Here is a 20,187-nt window from a genome sequence, read left to right on the forward strand (position 1 = left end):
TTTTCTATAATGTGATGGGAAGTGTATAAATTATCGCAATGGGGGTATCAGCATTTCTAAAATGCAATTGGAAGTTTATAGATTCTAACAACGGTAGTATCAACAGTTCTAACATACGATAGCAAGGGTAGTTAGTATCAGCATTTCAAAAACAGAATGGAAGGGTACAAATAGGAGTATGTACATATGTATAGAAGTGGTTTTTCTGCCTAATGTATTTGTGTCTTTATTGTTCTAAAATTAAGTGCTATACATCCAAAGTTATCCAACAATTATTGTCATTTTATGGCAATTTGCAACATCTTGTGCCTTCTAATGGACCCACTTCAAAGTTGTAGACAAAGTCCTATTCAATACGCTTCCTTGTACATTGGGAACATAGCATCATTTGGTATCTCATACAAGATCCACTCTCATCTTAATTTCAATTATTCAAAGTGCTTGTAAAAGTGCAGATCATTCATCTATTTCAAACCCTCATGCATTGGCTATGAAAATGGGTCATGGTTCAAGATTGAATGAAGTATTAGATTAGCTTTGATAAAAGTGTTAAAGGATATTCAAAGTGAGGTGTGGATTCCAAATAATAGTATATGCCATTCATAATCAAAATGATAGTAATTGCAGTCTCCCTAAATCCATGCAATTGTGTATATATTGTTATTGACCATTCACACCACACCAAGGAAATAGATCTTTTGTAGTGGCACTATGTGGTGTCACTCTCTCACTCTCTCTCTTTTTTTATCGTAATTACCTTACCCTAGTGGTAAGTTGTTAGCACTACAAGCATTGCATTGTGGGTTCGAAACCCAACTTCCTCTCCTCTCTATTGTATACTTCTTATATATCTCTTAATTCACTAGATGCCACTGTGAAATGTAAGGGTTGAACCCATGACCACCTGGTCTCCATTGGGCAACCTTACCAACTGAGCTACATCCATCTGGGCTCTCTCTCTATGTCTCTCTCTATACATAAATGACATCGTCTTGCTCTCAGAGTCTGAACACGACCTACAAAAGCATCTTAATGCCTTGGATGACTTTTGCACACAATGAGGACCGGTAGTGAATCTAGCGAAAACTAAAGTTCTTATCTTTCATACATTGTCTCGAGTTAGGAGTAAATGTCACCTAATCCTCTTTCATAAACCAGTTGAGGTAGTTGGATCATATGTGTACTTAGGAATCACCTTTAGTGCTAGTTCAGGTAAATTCTTGATGACCCAAGCAACCAAAGATAGACTAACGAGAGGGTATGCATCCCTCTAACTCTTAGAGAGACAATGCCACCAGGCATACTTTCAAGAGCCACGGACTAAGGGATGGCTCTTTGACTCATTAGTGACCCCTTCCCTCATGTATGCATCGATAGTATGGGCTCCAAGTCTATAATCCTTTCTGTGGACGCAATTAGAGAGACCTCTAGTGATGATGTCATCACGTCAACTCCGAAGCAAATCGACAATACCACATGACATTATTAGAGCAGAGTTCAATTTGCCCCCAATGTTAGTAGAAGCACTTTTCCAAGTGGTAGTTTTTATTCATCAAATACATAGCCAACCACAAGATAGGATATCCCGTCACACCTTTGAGGCATCCTGATCCCTATATGCGCTCGGAGACATTAGCTCTTGGTATACCATTGTTGTGAGTTGGTTACTTGCAAATGGCATAGACATTAATAACCTACCTCCCCTTAAGTACAACCATGGGATTGATCAAACTTTAATCTCTCATGAAGAGCGCAATAAAGTAATACACCAAGAAATATGGCAAATTTACACCCGATATAAATGGATCACCCCACGAGAGCCACTCCCATCTAAAATGTTGTACTATAAGTAACACTTCTCGCACTTCTCTAAGTTAGGTTTTATTACACGACCAAAATATCTAGATATATTCTTATCAAATGGACTAAGGGTAGCCATTGGACAACTTAGGATATCATCTCACCAACTTGAGATTAAGAATGGACGTGTTAATAGAGTCCCTGAAGAGGAAAGGCTATGTAGGTTATGTCACTTAGAGATAGAGGATGAGCGGGCGAAATACCAGGACATACTAGGACCCTCTCCCACCCTCTCCAAGCTATTAGATACCCCGGATATAAAGAGACTACATAGGTGTTACCCATATAGGTGTACGGGAGGGTTATGTGTAATGTGGAAGGTGTAACGTGGAATATCAAAAGTTAACGTGTGAGTGATAGGTGGGGTAAGTAGGTGTAACTACCCCCCACTCGGCTTTTTGTAAGGTATTAATCTTGTACTATTGTGAAATGCACATAAGAGATCAAAACCAGTCTACTTAGCTTCTTACTTCTTAATCAATTTATAGTTGATACAACGAAACCCATTTGGGTTGGCTTGGCTAAAAAGGGTGTGCTAAAAGGGTGGGTCAACTTGGGTACGTGCATCCAAAAAAGGGTGAGCTAAAAGGGTGGCACAAAGGAACACATGCACGCCACATTTCCCCCTTGTGAGAAACAAGAGATTGAGGGGCATGAACAAGAACAAGAACAATGGCTTGTCGAAGGAGGGGGAGCATCTGATGGCAGGTTTCAAATGGAAATCCATGGATGATTCTAGTGCGAGGCGAGGGTTACGCCCATAGAGTGCTCGAAAAGGGTTGATTTATGCAACCATCTCGTGTTTGAGGGTCTTGTTGAGGTGTTCGGTGAAAATGGTGTGGGGATGTAAACATCTACGGACACGTAGTTGAGTTGAATCGACGTTGAGGACATCCCCGTGGAATTGTTGGCCTTGATAGTTGGACAGGGCTAGTGACGGAAAACGAGCTATCAATCGGCGAATAAAGATCAATCACTCCTGTGGACTAAGGGCCACCTGGACTTTGCTAAGGTGGGGGATGGGAGGGCTATCGTGTCAGAGGGGGATCAAGGAAAGATCATATGGCGGCGAAGATTAATCGCTCTTGTGGACTGAGGGCCACATGGACTTGGTTGAGGTGGGGGATATGAGGGCTATCGTGTTAGAGGGGGATCGAGGAAAAGATCATTTGGCAAAGAAAGATCAATCACTCTTGTGGACTAAGGGCCACCTGGACTTGGTTGAGGTGGCGGACAGGAGGGCTATCGTGTAGGAGGGGGATCAGAGAAACTCATGGGACAAGAAGTTAGTGGGCAACCTAAGGTGAGGGGGAAGAGTTGGTGGGGCAAGACATAAAAGTGGTGTGAGAAAGTGAGAGTGTCTAAGGTGAAGGTGTAGTGGGCTTGCGTGCTAGAGAGGTATAGATGGCGATCGCAAAAAAAAGACTTGGATGGAGGAAGCGATGGATGTCGGGAAGCCTAACAAGTGAACTAAGGCGGTGCTAATGGCAGAGATACTACTACAAGAGACTAACAAGAGGGTCGGTGATGGTGGCGAGGGCGATGCTACCTATGAAGCGGAAGAGGTGGATGCTTGGATGTGGGGGCTAGTACCCGTCATCTCCACCAAGATGTGAAATGCACATAAGAGATCAAAACTAGTCTACTTAGCTTCTTACTTCTTAATCAATTTCTAGTTGATACAACGGAACCCATTTGGGTTGGCTTGGCTAAAAAGGGTGTGCTAAAAGGGTGGGTCATTTTGGGCACACGCATCCTAAAAGGATGTGCTAAAAGGGTGGGTCAACTTGGGTACGTGCATCCTAAAAAGGGTGAGCTAAAAGGGTGGCACAAAGGAACACATGCACACCACACTAATTAAACCCCACCTGTGGGGCATGAAAAAAAAGAGAAATAATATTGAAGTTACCCTCAACTTGTGTCTATCTTGATTCTCTCTCTCATTCTCTGTGAATCTCTCTCTCTCTCCCCTCACATTCGAAACCCCTTGGGAAGGGGGTGGAGCTGATCTTGGCTCCACCCCCCACCCATCAGTAGTAGGTATATCTTAGAGCTAAAAAAACATAGGGAGAATAAATTACAAAGTGTTAACGATAACCCTTTTAATATCCACCAATATAAAACTAATGTAATTTTTCAGGAACAAGGGGAGATAATAAATGTGGACACACCTACGCCACTCGGCCTCTCTCTTGATGAAGTGGAAATGCAAAGAACAACCAAACGCCCTCGGATGAGGGGCTTCAAAGCAACTCGACACGGAGTAGAAATGATTAAGAAGATAAGGGAACATGAGCTACGCCGCTTAGAAGCTATGGTTGGGGTACCTCTTACATTGGGACCACAAGCCACATCCACATCGAAACCCTTTGACCTCCCGCTTCTTTTCGAGAGACTTGGATGGAAATGAAACTAGGCCTAGTATAAAGCCATTTCCTTATAGAACATGTTTTTTTTTACTATAACTATTTAGCTTAAGCTCTGTTTTATTATTTATATTTTTTCATTCGATGAATGGGTAAATACCCCATTTTTGTTGTAAACCAATTGTCTCATGGGCCAAATTTGGCCTTAGAAGACGTTAACATATCTTTCATTCATTCACACACACACACACTCTCTCTCTCTCTCTCTCTCTCTCTCTCACACACACACACACACATTTGTGAGAATTAGATGTTTGTATTTTTGTGTTGATGTGTGATGCTAAATTCAAACGACACATGGAGGCTATAGAAAAGTAAATTGTTTTGCTAATGATCAACGTTGTTTAGCAAGTTTTCAAGTGGAAATGGTGGAATTTTGGATATTACACCATGTTTTTTAATGGTGAAGGTACCCTGGAGTTTGTCCCAAGGTTTTGAACGTAACCCTAGAGTTTAATGTGTTAAAGTTAAATTACATGTTGAATTGGCTAGCGCAATGACACCGGAGAACTAGTTATGTATACATATGAGAATTTACTTCATACGTTTTTTGGCTTGACTTTCCTAAATAAGTAGTATTGTGAATTTATGTATACAAATAAAACACGTATATTTATTCTCATAATGTGCAATGTGCACGGGCGAAGACTCACGAGTTGCTTTTTATCACGTATTTGGAGATTAAATTCACCACCTTGAATGGTTTGAGCACTTTCTAAATGATGAAGCCATTGGGCCAAGTAAGATTGCCACAACTTCGTATTCCAAACTTGCAACCTCACAAGTATAGGGTTAAGGAAGAGGTTTTCCTAAGCCAACTTAAAAGTTGTCGTTTTGGTATGGAAATGTATACAAGTCTTAGTTTAGGACCACGCAATCATTTTAGAGTTTTGATATCCAAAATCCTTATCCATCTCTCAAGATATCATCGTGAAGTATATTTCTTGTATGTTGTGCACATATATATGATACATAGGGCTTCTTTTGTATGTTTTTGATCCCGTGGGCATGTTTCTTGCCTTTCAAGGGTGTTAAATGATTGTCTTTGAACCAATCAATTACATAACAAGGTTAGGCAACTTACCGTAAACATATTATTTGCTCCACATCATTAATTTTATAAATTGGGACAAAATTGAGGAAAATTCTATCCATGGAGCATCATATTCTTCGTGCACGTGAAAACAATTGTGGTAGTTGTTGGAGGGGTTTGTTGTCCTCAAGGTGTTGTTACCTGAAGCAAACTTTTTACTCAGCAATGTCCTCTCACATAATAACGATTATAAAAATTCATATATAATATTGTACATAGTCTCATTATTGTGACACAACACATTATAGCTATCGTAACACTAACACTTTTGTGTGATAGTTGTGCATATCTCTTAAGTGGCAAGCATGCATCATGCTTCAGTAGTGAGATCGCATAAGACTAGGGGTAATGTATATAGGGAATGTGTTTGTTGCCGAACCATTCAATGCACCAAATCTTGTGCTTGTTCTCGTTGTCTATGATAATGTTCCTTTTTCTTATTTCCCTTTCCCATTTCAATGTTGATCTAGGCCTTAGCTTGATTCAATCCATATTGACTCAAATGTTGCTTGTGGGGACTGAACATCCACACACACCACAAAGTATCTCTATCCATTAACCTTTTGTTTGCCATAATGATCTATATTTTTTGGATGTCTCTTAAACTGGCCTAACACGAGGAATTCATCAATTGACTTCTAACTCGGTCCTTGATGCTTACTTGGACCAATTGAAAGCTTTCCAAATCTTGAGGCTTTCTTTGTTAATCAAGTGACGAAAAACCTGATGATTACTCCACAGATATCTCCTCCTTGAGACATCCATTTAGAAAGGTAGAGTTCATGTCCATTTGGAATGCTAGCCTCTTCTCGGTCGAGAATAATTTCCAAGACTAGCAGTATATTGCATTGTATTTATCCACAGATACATCAACCTCGGGCTTGGTCTTCTATACACCACATTATCCATTTAACGTTGAAAGATCGGTTCACTAGGTCCCAAGTCTAGACTCGAGTTCACACATGCACAAATAGAAGAATAGACAAATAGACGTCACATTTTGTTGACTTACTTCATCCTTGTACTTGGTCTTGTAGACGCACTTTGTTCCTATATGACCTTGTATGATTGGTCTATTGGGTTCCAAGTCTATCTTCACCTCTCTTCGTCCTTTGTACTTGGTCTTGTAGACGCACTTTGTTCCTATATGACCTTGTATGATTGGTCTATTGGGTTCCAAGTCTATCTTCACCTCTCTTCGTCCTTTGTACTTGGTCTTGTAGACGCACTTTGTTCCTATATGACCTTGTATGATTGGTCTATTGGGTTCCAAGTCTATCTTCACCTCTCTTCGTCCTTGTACTTGGTCTTGTAGACGCACTTTGTTCCTATATGACCTTGTATGATTGGTCTATTGGGTTCCAAGTCTATCTTCACCTCTCTTCGTCCTTTGTACTTGGTCTTGTAGACGCACTTTGTTCCTATATGACCTTGTATGATTGGTCTATTGGGTTCCAAGTCTATCTTCACCTCTCTTCGTCCTTGTACTTGGTCTTGTAGACGCACTTTGTTCCTATATGACCTTGTATGATTGGTCTATTGGGTTCCAAGTCTATCTTCACCTCTCTCTCTCTTTGTCTCTCTCTCTCACACACACACACACAGTCTCAGTCTCTTTCTCTTCTTCTTTTTATTGTAATTAGCTTACCGTAGTGGTAAGTCATAACACTACAAGCACTTCTCTATTATATACATCTCTATTTCACTAGATGCCACTGTGGAATGTAGGGGTTGAACCCATGACCACCTGGTCTGCATCGGGCAACCTTACCAATTGAGCCACATCCATTTGGGCCACAATCTCTCTCTCTCTCTCTCTCTCTCTCTCTCTCTCACACACACACACACACACACACACACACGACATTTTATGCATTATGAGTAAAATGAGGGGGGTAATTTTGAAAGATCCCCTAAAAATAAAAGGAGAGGTCCTTTATGCTCTTTTACTTGAGACCAAGTAAAAAAAATAAAACCCTAAAATTTGGAAGAGCCTTAAGCCAACAGGAAGAGCCCTAAAACCCCTCTCTTCTGAGGTCTCGCTTTGCTCCTGTGAATAAAGAGAGAGAGAGAGAGAGAGAGAGAGCGAGGGAGGGAGGGAGAGAGAGCTAGCTAGCTATGGCGGATGCAGGACAGGTCAAGTTTCCATCTGCACCCATTCTTTGTTTACTCTAAAGTGAAATTTCTTCATTCGACCTTCAATTATAGATACAGACGTTCACCTCGTCGTCTTCTTTAAATCACGGTTAAGTAATTTTGTATGTGTTTTTTCGCTTAATGTTTTTGGTTTTGCAGGTTTTATATCTTTTGTACGAGTCAGCTTCTGGGTATTCCCTCTTTCAAGCGTATGGGCTTGATGAAATTGGACAAAATACAGATACAATTCAACAATCCATTGTAGACCTTACCCGATTCGGAAAGGTTGTTAAATTGATAGCTTTTACTCCCTTCAGCTCTGCTCTAAATGCTCTGGAACAGATCAATGCAATATCTGAGGGTATGTCGGATATTGTTTCAGCATTTTATGCCTCTCTTTATTTTGATGTTATCTCGCATTTTCCTCAACATTTTATTTTTTTTTGTTATTTTGATTTGGAGGATTTCTAAAGTTAGGCTGTTTTTATCTCAATCCTGTTTTTTGATTAACTGTTTTTTTGTACAAAGCTGCTGAAATATATAGTTTTAGTTCTGTTTTCTGTTACACTGCCCTAATTTATGTTAATATTGGAAACATTTGTAAATAAATGAATAAATTAGAATTAGTTTCATGTCTCTTTTTTGTTGGTTATTTATCAAATTTGCGAGACCCGTATATTGGCCATCTTCTTATGTAACCTGATCATGAATGATTATTGCATTTGAAGGTATGCTTCATCTCTACTTGGTTTTTCTTGGTATTGTTGACTAAATAACATATTTCTTGCAATGGAAAAATTAGAAGAAAATCTGAAAATATTACATTTTGTTTTTGCTCTATTTCCTCAAAATGGACTATCTAATCAAATGGATATAATGTGTACAAGTTTGCTAGGGTGCATTTTATATTTCATGTACAGTTTTAAGGCTTAATTATTTTATTGGAAGAGGGTTTACCTGGATTCTTATGGCATAATATTCCAAAAAATGTCGTATTTATAAAATGGAAGAATAATTTTGTAGATATGTAAAAAAGTATGAATGCTTCTATTATTGTGCCATTTCTTTCCTTAATGGGTTATATAATGTTTGCAAACATGATAGGGTTATTGACTGAGGATTTATCAAATTTCTTGGAACTTAACCTACCCAAGGTTAAAGAAGATAAGAAGCCCAAATTCAAAGTTGGAGTTGCAGAGCCAAAGTTGGGTTCACAAATCCTTGAAAATCTCAAAATTCCATGCCAGAGCAATGAATTCACATCGGAATTGCTACGGGGTGTCCGTTTACATTTTTCTAAATTTGTCAAGGGCTTGAAGGTATAATTCAGCAATGAATATATTTTATCTCCTGCAGTTTCTTTATGAAATTGAGGATAGTGTATTAAGAAAACTCTGAACTGGCCATAAGTTGTTTTGGGCATCAACCAGGATACTTTTGAGTTTTGTAAAAGCTACCCAGCCCTCTAGTACAAAACTTTGTCTCCTTAGTTTATCATAGGAAACAACCTATGTATATTTGCCAAGGTTTAGAAAACCAAGTTGCATGTCGTTATTGCTAAATTGGGTGAGTTTTTTAAAATATAGTGAAAAATGAAAGAAAATTTTGAATTGTGGAAAAAATCTGTGCGATTGGCAAGGTGTCACAGCTCTATGTCATTGCCTCCATCCCCATAGTTGCGTTTTTTACTGAGTTTTAGAAAGTATATTTTCTTTAATAATCTATATTATTTGCAAAAGGCTCATGTTATATATTTGCTGTTTAGGATGGAGATATTGAGAAAGCTCAACTTGGGCTAAGCCACAGCTATAGTAGAGCTAAAGTCAAATTCAATGTCAACCGAGTTGACAATATGGTCATACAAGCTATTGCATTACTTGATACACTTGACAAAGACATCAATACTTTTGGAATGAGAGCAAGGTAAAAGAACTTGCAAATTTTGGTGTATGCCCTCTTATCTTCTTTTTTGTATCTGCGATTTCAAGGACATAAAAGTGGTCAATGTTTGATATTGTTAATGGTTATTGTAGATTATAGCGAACATACCTAGTAGCATCCATAAGCATCTGTATATATGCCAAACATGGATCGTAGCATCTATAAGCATCTGTATCTATGTTTAATGGCAAGGATAAAAATTGGAGAAGTTGGAGACTTTTAAGAGTCTGCCTTGAATTTAGCAGTTTTTCCTCACGAATATAGTTTGAAGTTACTAATACTGTATGTGAAAAATAATCAAAATATATAAAATTATAAAAGAAGCACAGTAATTGTTATTCATAGTGTATGTATTCATCTTACAATTTATACTTAGTTCTCCATGAGGTTCGTTATGTTTTTACCTCACCAAAATAATAATTGCATTCATAATGTGTAGCGATGCTTGTGTAAGGCAACAAATAATATTTTTTCTTTTTGGATTAGGGAATGGTATTCATGGCACTTCCCAGAGCTAGTGAAGATTATTAACGACAATTATCTCTATGCAAAAACGGCTAAGTTTGTCAAGGATAAATCCAAGCTTACAGATGAAGCATTGCCAGAGCTAACTGAGGTAGTTGGAGATGAAGATAAAGCAAGAGAAATCATTGAGGCTGCCAAGTCTTCCATGGGTTAGTTAATTTTAGAAATATTTCCTTGATTTTGATCCAATTTAAGTTATATTCAACGATACCAACATTAAAATGCGCACATTTCTTGCCATCATTTTTTGTATATAGGGCAAGATATTTCCATAATCGATCTTGTGAATATTGAGAACTTTGCTCAACGTGTTCTTGAGCTGTCGGAGTATCGGAAACAACTCCATTCTTATCTCATCTCTAAAATGCAAGCGATTGCTCCAAACTTGGCAGCTTTGATAGGAGAAATGGTGGGAGCTAGGCTTATATCTCATGCTGGAAGTCTCACTAATCTTGCCAAATGCCCAGCTTCAACTGTTCAAATTTTAGGTGCTGAAAAGGCACTTTTCAGGTATAATATAGCTATTTTGTGCATTGGATAAGTTTGTGTACAGTGACCCAATGTTTATTTTTCCCATAAATCTGTGTTTATTTTTTATTGAAATCAAAATTTCCCTACGTTGGTCATGTAGCATGTCGTACTGAACAACTATCTACTTGTCACTTTAAGATATTAAGAATTCATTTTACTGTAATGATTCACTGTGACATAGTTCAGTGGTGTACCCTTTTATACATTTAATGTGTTTCTTACAAACCAATCTTTCTCCATTGAATGGAAACTTATGTCTGCAAAATGTTTGCTCGTCACTAAAGAACAACCACTCTTCTTTCCTCTGTCATGTAACATTTCTTTATACTAGTAGCTTTCAAATATTAAAGCAGTGTTTGCAAGTGAATTATATGCTTCGAAAGAAATGAATGCTATCCTTTTTTGTTATTCCCAGAGCCTTGAAAACAAAAGGCAATACACCTAAATATGGTCTCATTTTCCACTCATCCTTCATTGGAAAAGCAACCACTCGAAACAAAGGCCGTATTTCCCGCTACCTTGCCAACAAATGCTCTTTAGCTTCACGCATTGATTGCTTCTCAGGTTTTACTTTTTCTCTAGCTACCATCAATTCGATATATTTATTTCATGCTAACAATTCTTAGTTCATTATTACAAAATGCAGCTTATGATCACAAAATTTACTTTCTAAACCCTTCCTTTTTTATTTGTTGTTGCAGAGGTAAACTCTAGTATATTTGGAGAGAAGCTTCGTGGACAAGTTGAAGAAAGGTTGGATTTCTATGATAAAGGTATTGCACCACGCAAAAATATGGATGTAATGAAGGAGGCTTTGGATGCTGCAACAAATGAAGCTCCTGAAGCAAATGGTTCTATTGCAAATGGTGGCCATCCTCAAGAGAGTAAGTTTATTAGTAATCTAAATAGATACTCTACTCTCTCCTTCTATTACACTTTTAGGTTACATGTTTCTCTGAAAGTTAAGAACCAAGGCCTTACTGGTCTACTTTTAGATTTTTGCAAATGTATATAACAGGAATGTAGAAAGGAGATAATGATAATATTGATTTTTTTCACTTTAGATGGTGGAAAGAAGAAAAAGAAGGCAAAAAGCGGTGATTTGGAGATAGATTCTGCAAATGGTGGAGAGGAAGCCAAGATTGATGAGTCTGCAAAGAAGAAAAAGAAAAAATCTAAAAACGAAGATGTAGAGATGGTATCACAAGACGAGTCGTCAAAGAAAAAGAAAAAGAAGAGGGATGATGTTTCTGATGTGGAATCAGACAAATCAGCAAAGAAGAAGAAAAAGGCTACTTCTGATAAGTCTGGTGATGAGGTTAGCACTCCAATAGAGAAGAAAAGTGCGAAGAAGAAGAAGAAGGGTGTTAGTTCTGAGGATTGAATGAAAATGAGTGCATGAAGGAATGCTTTTATATGCCTCAGTGTTCTTTTATGTGATATTGGTGGGCATTTACTGAAGCTTTTTTGATGTTTGCTTCATTTGCCAAAAAGCATTGTTTGGAGTCTTCTTGCCTACTCCTACATAACTCTTCAACTAACTCTACTTCAAAATATTTGTTTCGGTTTTTAAGGTTCATGTGTAAGTGCCAGGCTGCCAATCAATCCTCTTTCATGGTACTTCAAAATATTTGTTTCGGTTTTAAAGGTTCATGTGTAAGTGCCAAGCTTCCAATCCTCTTTCATTATACTTCAAAATATTTGTGTCGGTTTTTAATGTTCACGTGTAAGTGACAAGCTTCCAACCTCTTTCATGATACTTCAAAATATTTGTTTCAGTTTTCAATGTTCACATTTAAAGGTCAAGCTGCCAATCCTGTGGCCTTGGTCATTCAAATATTTGTGTAGGCATATAATGCTTCTTGCTCTTTTGAAAGTCTCGTCATCTCTCCTTACATTGGTTTTTTTGTCAATAATTTTCGAGAAAATATTTTGGCCAACAAATGTTTTCTACTTGATCATCAAGGAGTATTTTACCTGAGCTGAATATTTGAATTTATGCTGTGGGTGTTAAATACTGTCAAAATGTTCTGAGCGTATGGACTTATTAGTTGATCGTTGAAGTTAAATATTCGAAGGAATACCGTGGATGTCAAATGCTCTCAAAATGTTTGATCTCAAGTGTGCATGGACATTTTAACTACATAGTCATAGTGTAGCTTAATTGTAGGGTTTGTATTGTTTGGCCAATAATTCTAATTCTCATAGTTGAGCTGTCATCAAACTTCATGCCTCCACTAGGAATGAATTAACCGGTTTTAGTTGGGGATAGACACACCTTCTTATTGCAGTGTTTCGCTTAGTGGAATGTACGTTTTGATACAAAAACTTTTGCATCTCGAAACATACTATTCAAAAGATTTGTGAATGCCTTCGTATGGGTAGTGTTTTGTCGGTGGGACCTAGTTTTTGATACACAAGATTTGAAATATGTAAGAAACTGTCCCATGGTTTGGAAGTTTGTAATGGAGAAAAACTTTGTTTCTTAAAATGGTTGTTTTTTGGCAATAAAACAAAACTAAGTTTCCTTTTATAGAAATTAGTATATTCAATCGAAATAATACATGGCTGGTTTGCCCGAGTGGTTAAGGGGGGCGACTTAAGATCGCCTGCACTCAAGTGCGCGTGGGTTCGAACCCCACAGCCAGCAGTATTAGATGCCAAATGTATATGATCATGACCAATGCACATGATTAGATGTTATTTCCAAAATTCTGTTACCATTTGTGTAAGTTTTGTCCTTTCTCTTTATTATTGCATTGCAATGCCTTCTTCCCTTTTGGGCTCTCACTTTGAACCCCTCGAGAGAAATAGGAAGCCTGGAAAGGTTTGTCTCTCACCCTTTACCTCCTCTTCTCATGTTTTCTTGTCTAAATATGCTCATGAATTAAATAATGTCTAACTTCTACATTTGTGTTCATGTATGAATCGTGCTAGGAGTATATGGTAGGACCGAAACTGGCATGTGAAATCACCGAGTTTTTGGTTAATACCATACATTCTCTTGAAGTAGTAGTACACTTCCTTGTCGATGATATAATTATATGCTAGATGTCCCACACCACGGGTAAACAAGTAGCTTTCTTGTGTGACTCGTGAGTATATTTGGAGCATTATGTCTTTTTAACATTGTTTCGGAGATGAGAATTAGGGAAGAAATTTAAGTCTTTTGATAGAAATTTGCTGAGTAAATTGGGAGTGTTATGTCTTTTCAACATTGTTTTGGCAATTAGAATGGATGAGCTCATTTTCTTGATGAATGCACTCATTATCGTTTTCTTTGAAAAACTCACCCATATGAGGTAAAAAAGTAAATCTCATTTTACGATTACAATGGATCCACATTGTGGATGAGCTCATTTTCTCGATGAATGCACTTATTGTCTTTTTCTTTGAAAAACTCAGAATATATACCATGATATCGAAAACATTAAGCAAAATGGATTTAATGACATAACTTTGAACAGACAAATTTTGTTCGTATGTATGCACTTCCTTTTCTTTACAATTAGAACCTCCAAAGAACTTTTTTCTTTTTATCAATAATGATTTGATTTGGTTGTCATCACCTTAAAATGCATTCTTCGTTAGTGATTCGTTCCCTAGAGTTAGCAACAACCCTTCATTGTTAAATTGCTCAATATAGCTTTTTTGGGGGGGTTGCATATTTACGTCATTGTAGTGATGTATGCTTGGTTTTCATATTTTTCACAATGCTCATAACATTGCTTGGTATTTCTTTTTTCTCATCAATTTTTTGGATTGGAAGCACAACTTACCAACGTTGACGAAATTGAATATGATAATTGAACGGAATTCATTGTCTTTGGTGAATTACCAAAGTGATATTGAAGCTTTGTGCTTTCTGTTTCATATTGTGGTACAAAATATGAATGTTGTTTCTTAGTTTGGTTATTCCAAGATAGCTCACTCAAGGTAGAGAAACAAATTCTCTAGACTTCCATTTTTGGTTGACATATTCACCACTTAATACATTGTTCAATCTAAAAAAATTGTACTTTCCCATTCCATCCGGCTTATTCGAGGCAAAGCTCCCTTCATACACATTTCCATCTCGATGACGCCATTCGCCACTTTGAAAGCTTCCAAGCTTCCATGTACCACAAAACTGTAAAAGGTGTACATGTTATCCAAACTAATTAATAAAGACCGCTTATTTCTTCTTACTATAGTGAGCCCTTTAAAATGCTAAACATTCTTGTGATATAAATACGTGAGATAATTTTAGTGTACTCATATACCTGGCTCATACTAGCATTGAAATAATATGTGCCATTTCCATCTTGTTTATCTTCAACCCAATCACCTTTATAAATGTCCCCATTTGAATACTTGTATGTTCCAAACCCATCTCTCTTTCCTACTTTCCAGAAGCCTGGTTAAACATCAACACACAATGTTAAGAACATATTGCATGTTCTCTAATACACGATGAAGATTGATCCTACATGTATGTATGTATACCTTCATAACAACTATGATCTGGGTAATTCATGATCCCATGTCCTTCTCTTACATTTCCAACATATCCTCCCTCATAAGAAGCACCATTAGCAAATTTATAGAGACCTTGACCTTCTTTACTTCCCATGTTATATATGCCTTCAAATAAGTCTCCGTTTGTATATTTGGCAACGCCTTGCCCATGTGGAATATAATCAACAAGTTCTCCACTCCACTCCTTTACAAAAGAAAGGCTCCAATTAATCACTTGTGCATATTATTCACAAAGATATGCGATTTTGTGTGTTTGTTATGAGTACATACCATAACACGTTCTTCTTCATCTTCGGTATTAAATTCATCATCATCATCCGATGCCATAATTGGTCAAAACACTAATAAAAACCAATAGATCGTAATGCAATGTTTAGTTATTTGCAACGAAGAAAAATATAACCTATACAAAAAGCAAACTAACCAAATACCATATATTACATGTACTTATTTTAACATAAGAAAAAGACAATTATACAAAAGAGAGAGAGTATTCAACTCATTTGCTGGACAAATGGGTATTGGCTTGCTTCTTATATTTAAATAAACAGCCTCAACTAAAGGATTTATGTATGCTCATATATATTTTTCTCATCCATAATGTTATTGAGGGGGCAAAGACACACATAATTATTTAGGGTTCAAGTTTTAGGATGTAAAATTAAGTCCAAATTAAGTTTACTTGGTGCCTTAAATATTGTTCATTACGACCTTTTAAATTAGTGTGGGACATTTTTTTAACCTTCTAAGATGTAGACCAAGCTCCATCGATTCCTAATATGAGTTAGTAAAGCTAAGTCACAACAAATTATTGTTAACTGTAACCACACCACACAACCATACTTAGTTGGTTAATTGATTGCCCTTGTTTCTCCATAGCCTCACTACATGTGATGTTATACTAGTGGGACATGGAACCAATCCTTCCTCTTGATATTCAAGCATCACCTTCATCCATGGAAGGCTTTTGACATTTGATCCAAGATACCTCCTTTGGTTGAGGACAAAGGCAACATATTTCCTAAAATGGGATGCAAGTTACCCATCTGGGATGGAATGGGATCATGCATGTAGACCACCACACCCAATTAACAACTACAAATGGCATGTGATCATTTCGAATTCGCTATAACAAATCGCTCGATGAATCTCCTTCTACGAGATAATCAAACATGAATGCTCGAATCCTTGTTTGATTGATCGATGAAATTTAAAGAAATTGGAATTGAGGCTAAATGTTTTCATTGCTAGAGAGATATGATGGTCATGGATGAGGCAAGTGACCGATGACCGAGTGGTTCGAGGGTCGATACACTTCCATATTTTTTGCAACTTTGGCTCCATTGGAATGAACCCTAGGGGTGTGTATGATATGATACCTATGATAAAGAAAGGGAAGCCTTTCTTTTATCAAGAAGAACAATAAGAAGAAGAAGAAGAAGAGGGGAATTGTAAAAGACTGTAATCAATTCATGAAACAACCCATTGAAAGAACACAAAGAAGAGTTCAAAGGAGAAAGGAGAAGTCTAGGGAAGTTGAGTTTCCATGGCGTGATCAATGAATTAAATTGCCATGAACCATGAGAACAAAGATTAGAAATCATGGATGGATCTATTGATTGATTGATTGATTGATTGATTGAGAGAGAGAGAGAGAGAGAGAGAGAGAACCTGATTTTGTGTGTGTGAGAGAGAGGTGGGTGGGGGGAGAGGAGTATAATGTAAGAGAGTTAGTTAAGAGTTAGTTATAACGACCCAATTACTCCTTCCATATATATATATATATATGAGGAAATAATGGTTTTGTCTATTTCCTGAGATCCCCCCCCCCCCCCAACAAAAAAGAAAGGAAAACCAACAATTCTCATTCTTTTCCATGCATATACACTTAAATTGTTTATTTCCCCAAATGCCCATGGATCACCTCGTAAATTCGGAACATGTTGATTAGTTATTGGTTATGTTTTAAGCACGATTATATTCTATTTAAGGAAAACCCTTGAATGGAGTGCAATTCTTAAGCCATGTACTCTTCTACAAAAACAAGAAACTTGGAACGAGCAAAAACATATCTTCCTTAACTTTATTGAATACATTGCATCTCTCCATTAACATGAGACTTATTGATTACCTGTAACTTGAAATTTTGAAGCAATATATATCTACTTAATGTCAATATGTGAGATGTTTTGTAGTACCGAACCATGCAAAATCGATATTTTTCTCCAAGTCGATCTCTAATAGCTAGAAAAACAACATTAGTTGATCCAACCAATTAGATCATACTACATGTATTAGGACTAATACAATGTCATGTCTAGGTGGAGAGTGCATCAAAACAAGGTCTTTACTGACCACTTTCTTTTACATGATTTACATTTTAGTTTTTGTTACGATAGACAATAATGCATGCAATAAAACACTCCTTGAACATATTGATTAATAATACATAGCATTTGCAATGTTGTGACAATGAACCTTGCTTATTATCTTGACTTCTGAACTCAAGGACATCTCCATTATTCATTTCACAACCAAATACGTCATAACCCCCAATTATCTCAACTAGTGAAAAAATCTTTCAACTTGAGACAATGGCCATGTTAACCCAACCTAAGCAAACTGTTACCGGCCGGCAAGGAGTCCAAAATACGGAGTGAAGGAGTTAATTAAGTATGGTTGTAAATAAGCATAGTGTGGACGGACGGACTGGAAACGGTATGCCGTTCCAGATCCGGACGGATCCCGAATAGGTGCGATAGGCACCGTTTTGTACTACGGGCCGGAAACCTATTTAAAGGCCCGGACCCCATTGTAATCGCAGTGGATAATTAATAGAGCATATGGTGTTTATACTTCTGTGTTGATGTCCATTCTGTACTTACTGTCATATCTTACGCGTGTAATTAACTAAAGCACTCTAATCGTGTAACCTACGTAAGTCGGTGTAATCGTTGAATCTTAATCCTATACCGTAATCACCCTTTGGTGAAGTGTCTCCGTGACACCTTGTGTTAGGCCTTGTCCGGTCAGAGAATAACACAGTTTTGGCGACCACGATTCCTGCTTTCTCGCAGCGAACGACGGTAATGGATGACTAGACCAACGCACGACCTGGTTACAGACCGAGCTCGACGCCTCGCCGAACAGCAAAGACGGCGTGAGACTTTCCAGCAAGCAGCGCACGAAATTCGCTCGGATCGTTCGTTCTCCAACGAGATCCGGAGAGTCGCGGAGGAATCTCTTCGGTTACAGCAAACTCGCGACCAGGACGACGGAAGCAGTCTAAGTAGTCTCCGGGAAACCGAACGCCTCCTCGAGGCGCTGGCAAGCGGAGAAAACGAGGCAGAAGCCTTTTCAGCCTACGAATCGGATTCCGAAGGGGGATACAACGTGCACACGAACTACCGGAGCAGCAACGATACCCCCGGCGGCCCGGAGCACGACGGGTCAGATACCGTGCCGACTCCAGAACCGGAACCGCTCAACCAGGGCTATCCGGAACCGCAAACGGAAGCCGTCAACCCACCAACACCGGAAGTGGAAGAAGCAAAGCCACCGACACCAACGAAAGAGCCGGCAAAGGTACCGGAAGAAGAGCCGGAAAAGGAACCGGAAAAAGCACCGGCACAAGAACCGGAAGTGGAACCGGAGAGAAAACCGGAAAGATATCAACAAACGCCACTAAACCGCGGCCTAATACTGGACGACGACATGCCGTTCCAATACTCAAAGTATCGCGACGATCCGGACGTGGAAGCGCATGTTCATGACTTCGAGCAGACATGGGAAGCAAATCACACGTCCCAGCGAATGACACCGGAGGAAGAAGAACGCTTGAAGATAGCGGAATTCGGAGTCACGTTGGAGGGACCAGCGACACGATGGCGGCGGACGCAGGACCCGGCGACCATCACAACCTTTGCAGAATTAAAAGCAAAATTCTTGCATTTTTTCCACAAGGAGGTCGACCAGACGACAATGGTGGGCCTGTTTTATACGATCCGACAGGAGGCAGGGGAAAGCATTCCCCAATTCGTCATCCGTTTCCAACGAATGCATAGCCAGCTTGCCCGTGCACCCCCGGAGGAGGAATTACGGACGATATTTTTAAACGCACTCCGGGAACCGTTACGCACGGTGTGTACGGTGATCGACTTTCGAGGATGCACCATCGACCAGGTCATTGACCGGGTCAGAGAAATGGAAAAGTCAAGCTCATGGCTTACGCTGGGAACACTGCAACGGGTGTTACCCACCGAGGAAGATCTCCGGTTCCGGCAGGCAATTCAATGCACAATCTGCTTGAATGCCGGACACTCGGCAGTGGAGTGCACCATGCGAACCCAGTGTGTGATTTATCAATCCAAGAGTCATACAACGGACCGGTGCGAGTATAACCTGTTAAACCGACAAGCACCACCCGTCCGACGGATCGAGCCAAGAAGCAGCCGAGACGAAGATGACGATCGTTGGCAAAGAATGAACCGGTACCCACCGGCACAGGATGTCCGGTACGGAGACAGGCAAGAGAATGATGGCCGGTACGGGAATCGGCGTGATAACTACGACCGGTATGAGCGATCGGACCGTTATCGGGAGCCCAACAGACGACACGAGCAATACGACAGAGACCATTCCCCTGGTTACCGAAGGCACTAGGAGGACTACGGCCGATTTTACGATCCACCACGACCGGACTACCGAAATAAAAATAAGAATAATAAGAAACGTAATTTCAAGAAAGGTGGTCACACTAGGGACCCGGAACAGGGAACCCCAAGGAGCCAACCGGCACAGAACGCACCACTCACTACGGGACCGACTCTGGATACCAGCAAAGCTGAATCCAGCAATACCCGTAAAGAGTACTGCTATTACTGCAGGCAGGAAGGCCACTACAGTAACCAGTGCCCGGCAAAGAGCTACGATAAACGACCAACAGTTAATATGGTGGTTCCGGAAGTGGCGGATTTACAGCAAGTAACCACACGGTCGAAAGGCATGGCCAAAGAGTGGGAAACACAAGAGGCCATACGAAAACAGGCGACGGAATGGGTGAAGGAAGCCAATGACAGGAATGTCGCGGACGCGGAACGGCAAAAGGCTAATACCATAGGGAGTGCCGGCGGTAGCCACCCAGAAAACGAGACCTGG

At 39.2% G+C, this 20,187-nt stretch overlaps 2 protein-coding genes, 1 non-coding gene and 1 pseudogene across 3 annotated transcripts; 3 read left to right on the plus strand and 1 right to left on the minus strand.

The window, feature by feature from the left end:
- Positions 1 to 38: 38 nt before the first annotated feature.
- LOC147863924 (uncharacterized) lies at positions 39 to 2,186 on the plus strand (annotated as a pseudogene).
- Positions 2,187 to 7,358: 5,172 nt separating this feature from the next.
- Positions 7,359 to 12,085, plus strand: LOC147863925 (nucleolar protein 56-like). The gene is made up of 9 exons (XM_087319680.1): positions 7,359 to 7,515; positions 7,675 to 7,876; positions 8,620 to 8,834; positions 9,281 to 9,438; positions 9,943 to 10,130; positions 10,239 to 10,491; positions 10,928 to 11,076; positions 11,214 to 11,396; positions 11,577 to 12,085. The coding sequence occupies exons 1-9, from the start codon at positions 7,498 to 7,500 to the stop codon at positions 11,894 to 11,896; spliced, it is 1,686 nt and encodes a 561-aa protein (XP_087175806.1). The 5' UTR covers positions 7,359 to 7,497; the 3' UTR covers positions 11,897 to 12,085.
- Positions 12,086 to 13,079: 994 nt separating this feature from the next.
- Positions 13,080 to 13,162, plus strand: TRNAL-UAA (transfer RNA leucine (anticodon UAA)). The gene has a single exon. It is a non-coding gene; the product is annotated as a tRNA-Leu (tRNA).
- A 1,188-nt stretch (positions 13,163 to 14,350) lies between these two features.
- Positions 14,351 to 15,443, minus strand: LOC147863927 (uncharacterized). The gene is made up of 4 exons (XM_087320198.1): positions 15,301 to 15,443; positions 14,998 to 15,214; positions 14,775 to 14,908; positions 14,351 to 14,641 (listed from the first exon to the last, which is right to left on the minus strand). Exons 1-4 carry the CDS (start codon positions 15,355 to 15,357, stop codon positions 14,444 to 14,446), a joined length of 606 nt encoding a protein of 201 aa, XP_087176324.1. The 5' UTR covers positions 15,358 to 15,443; the 3' UTR covers positions 14,351 to 14,443.
- Between the last annotated feature and the right edge of the window lie 4,744 nt (positions 15,444 to 20,187).

Source organism: Azolla caroliniana, unplaced genomic scaffold (assembly GCF_043228905.1).
Source record: "Azolla caroliniana isolate FFs.n. ecotype wild unplaced genomic scaffold, voAzoCaro1.0.p SCAF_5, whole genome shotgun sequence".
NCBI lineage: Eukaryota > Viridiplantae > Streptophyta > Polypodiopsida > Salviniales > Salviniaceae > Azolla > Azolla caroliniana.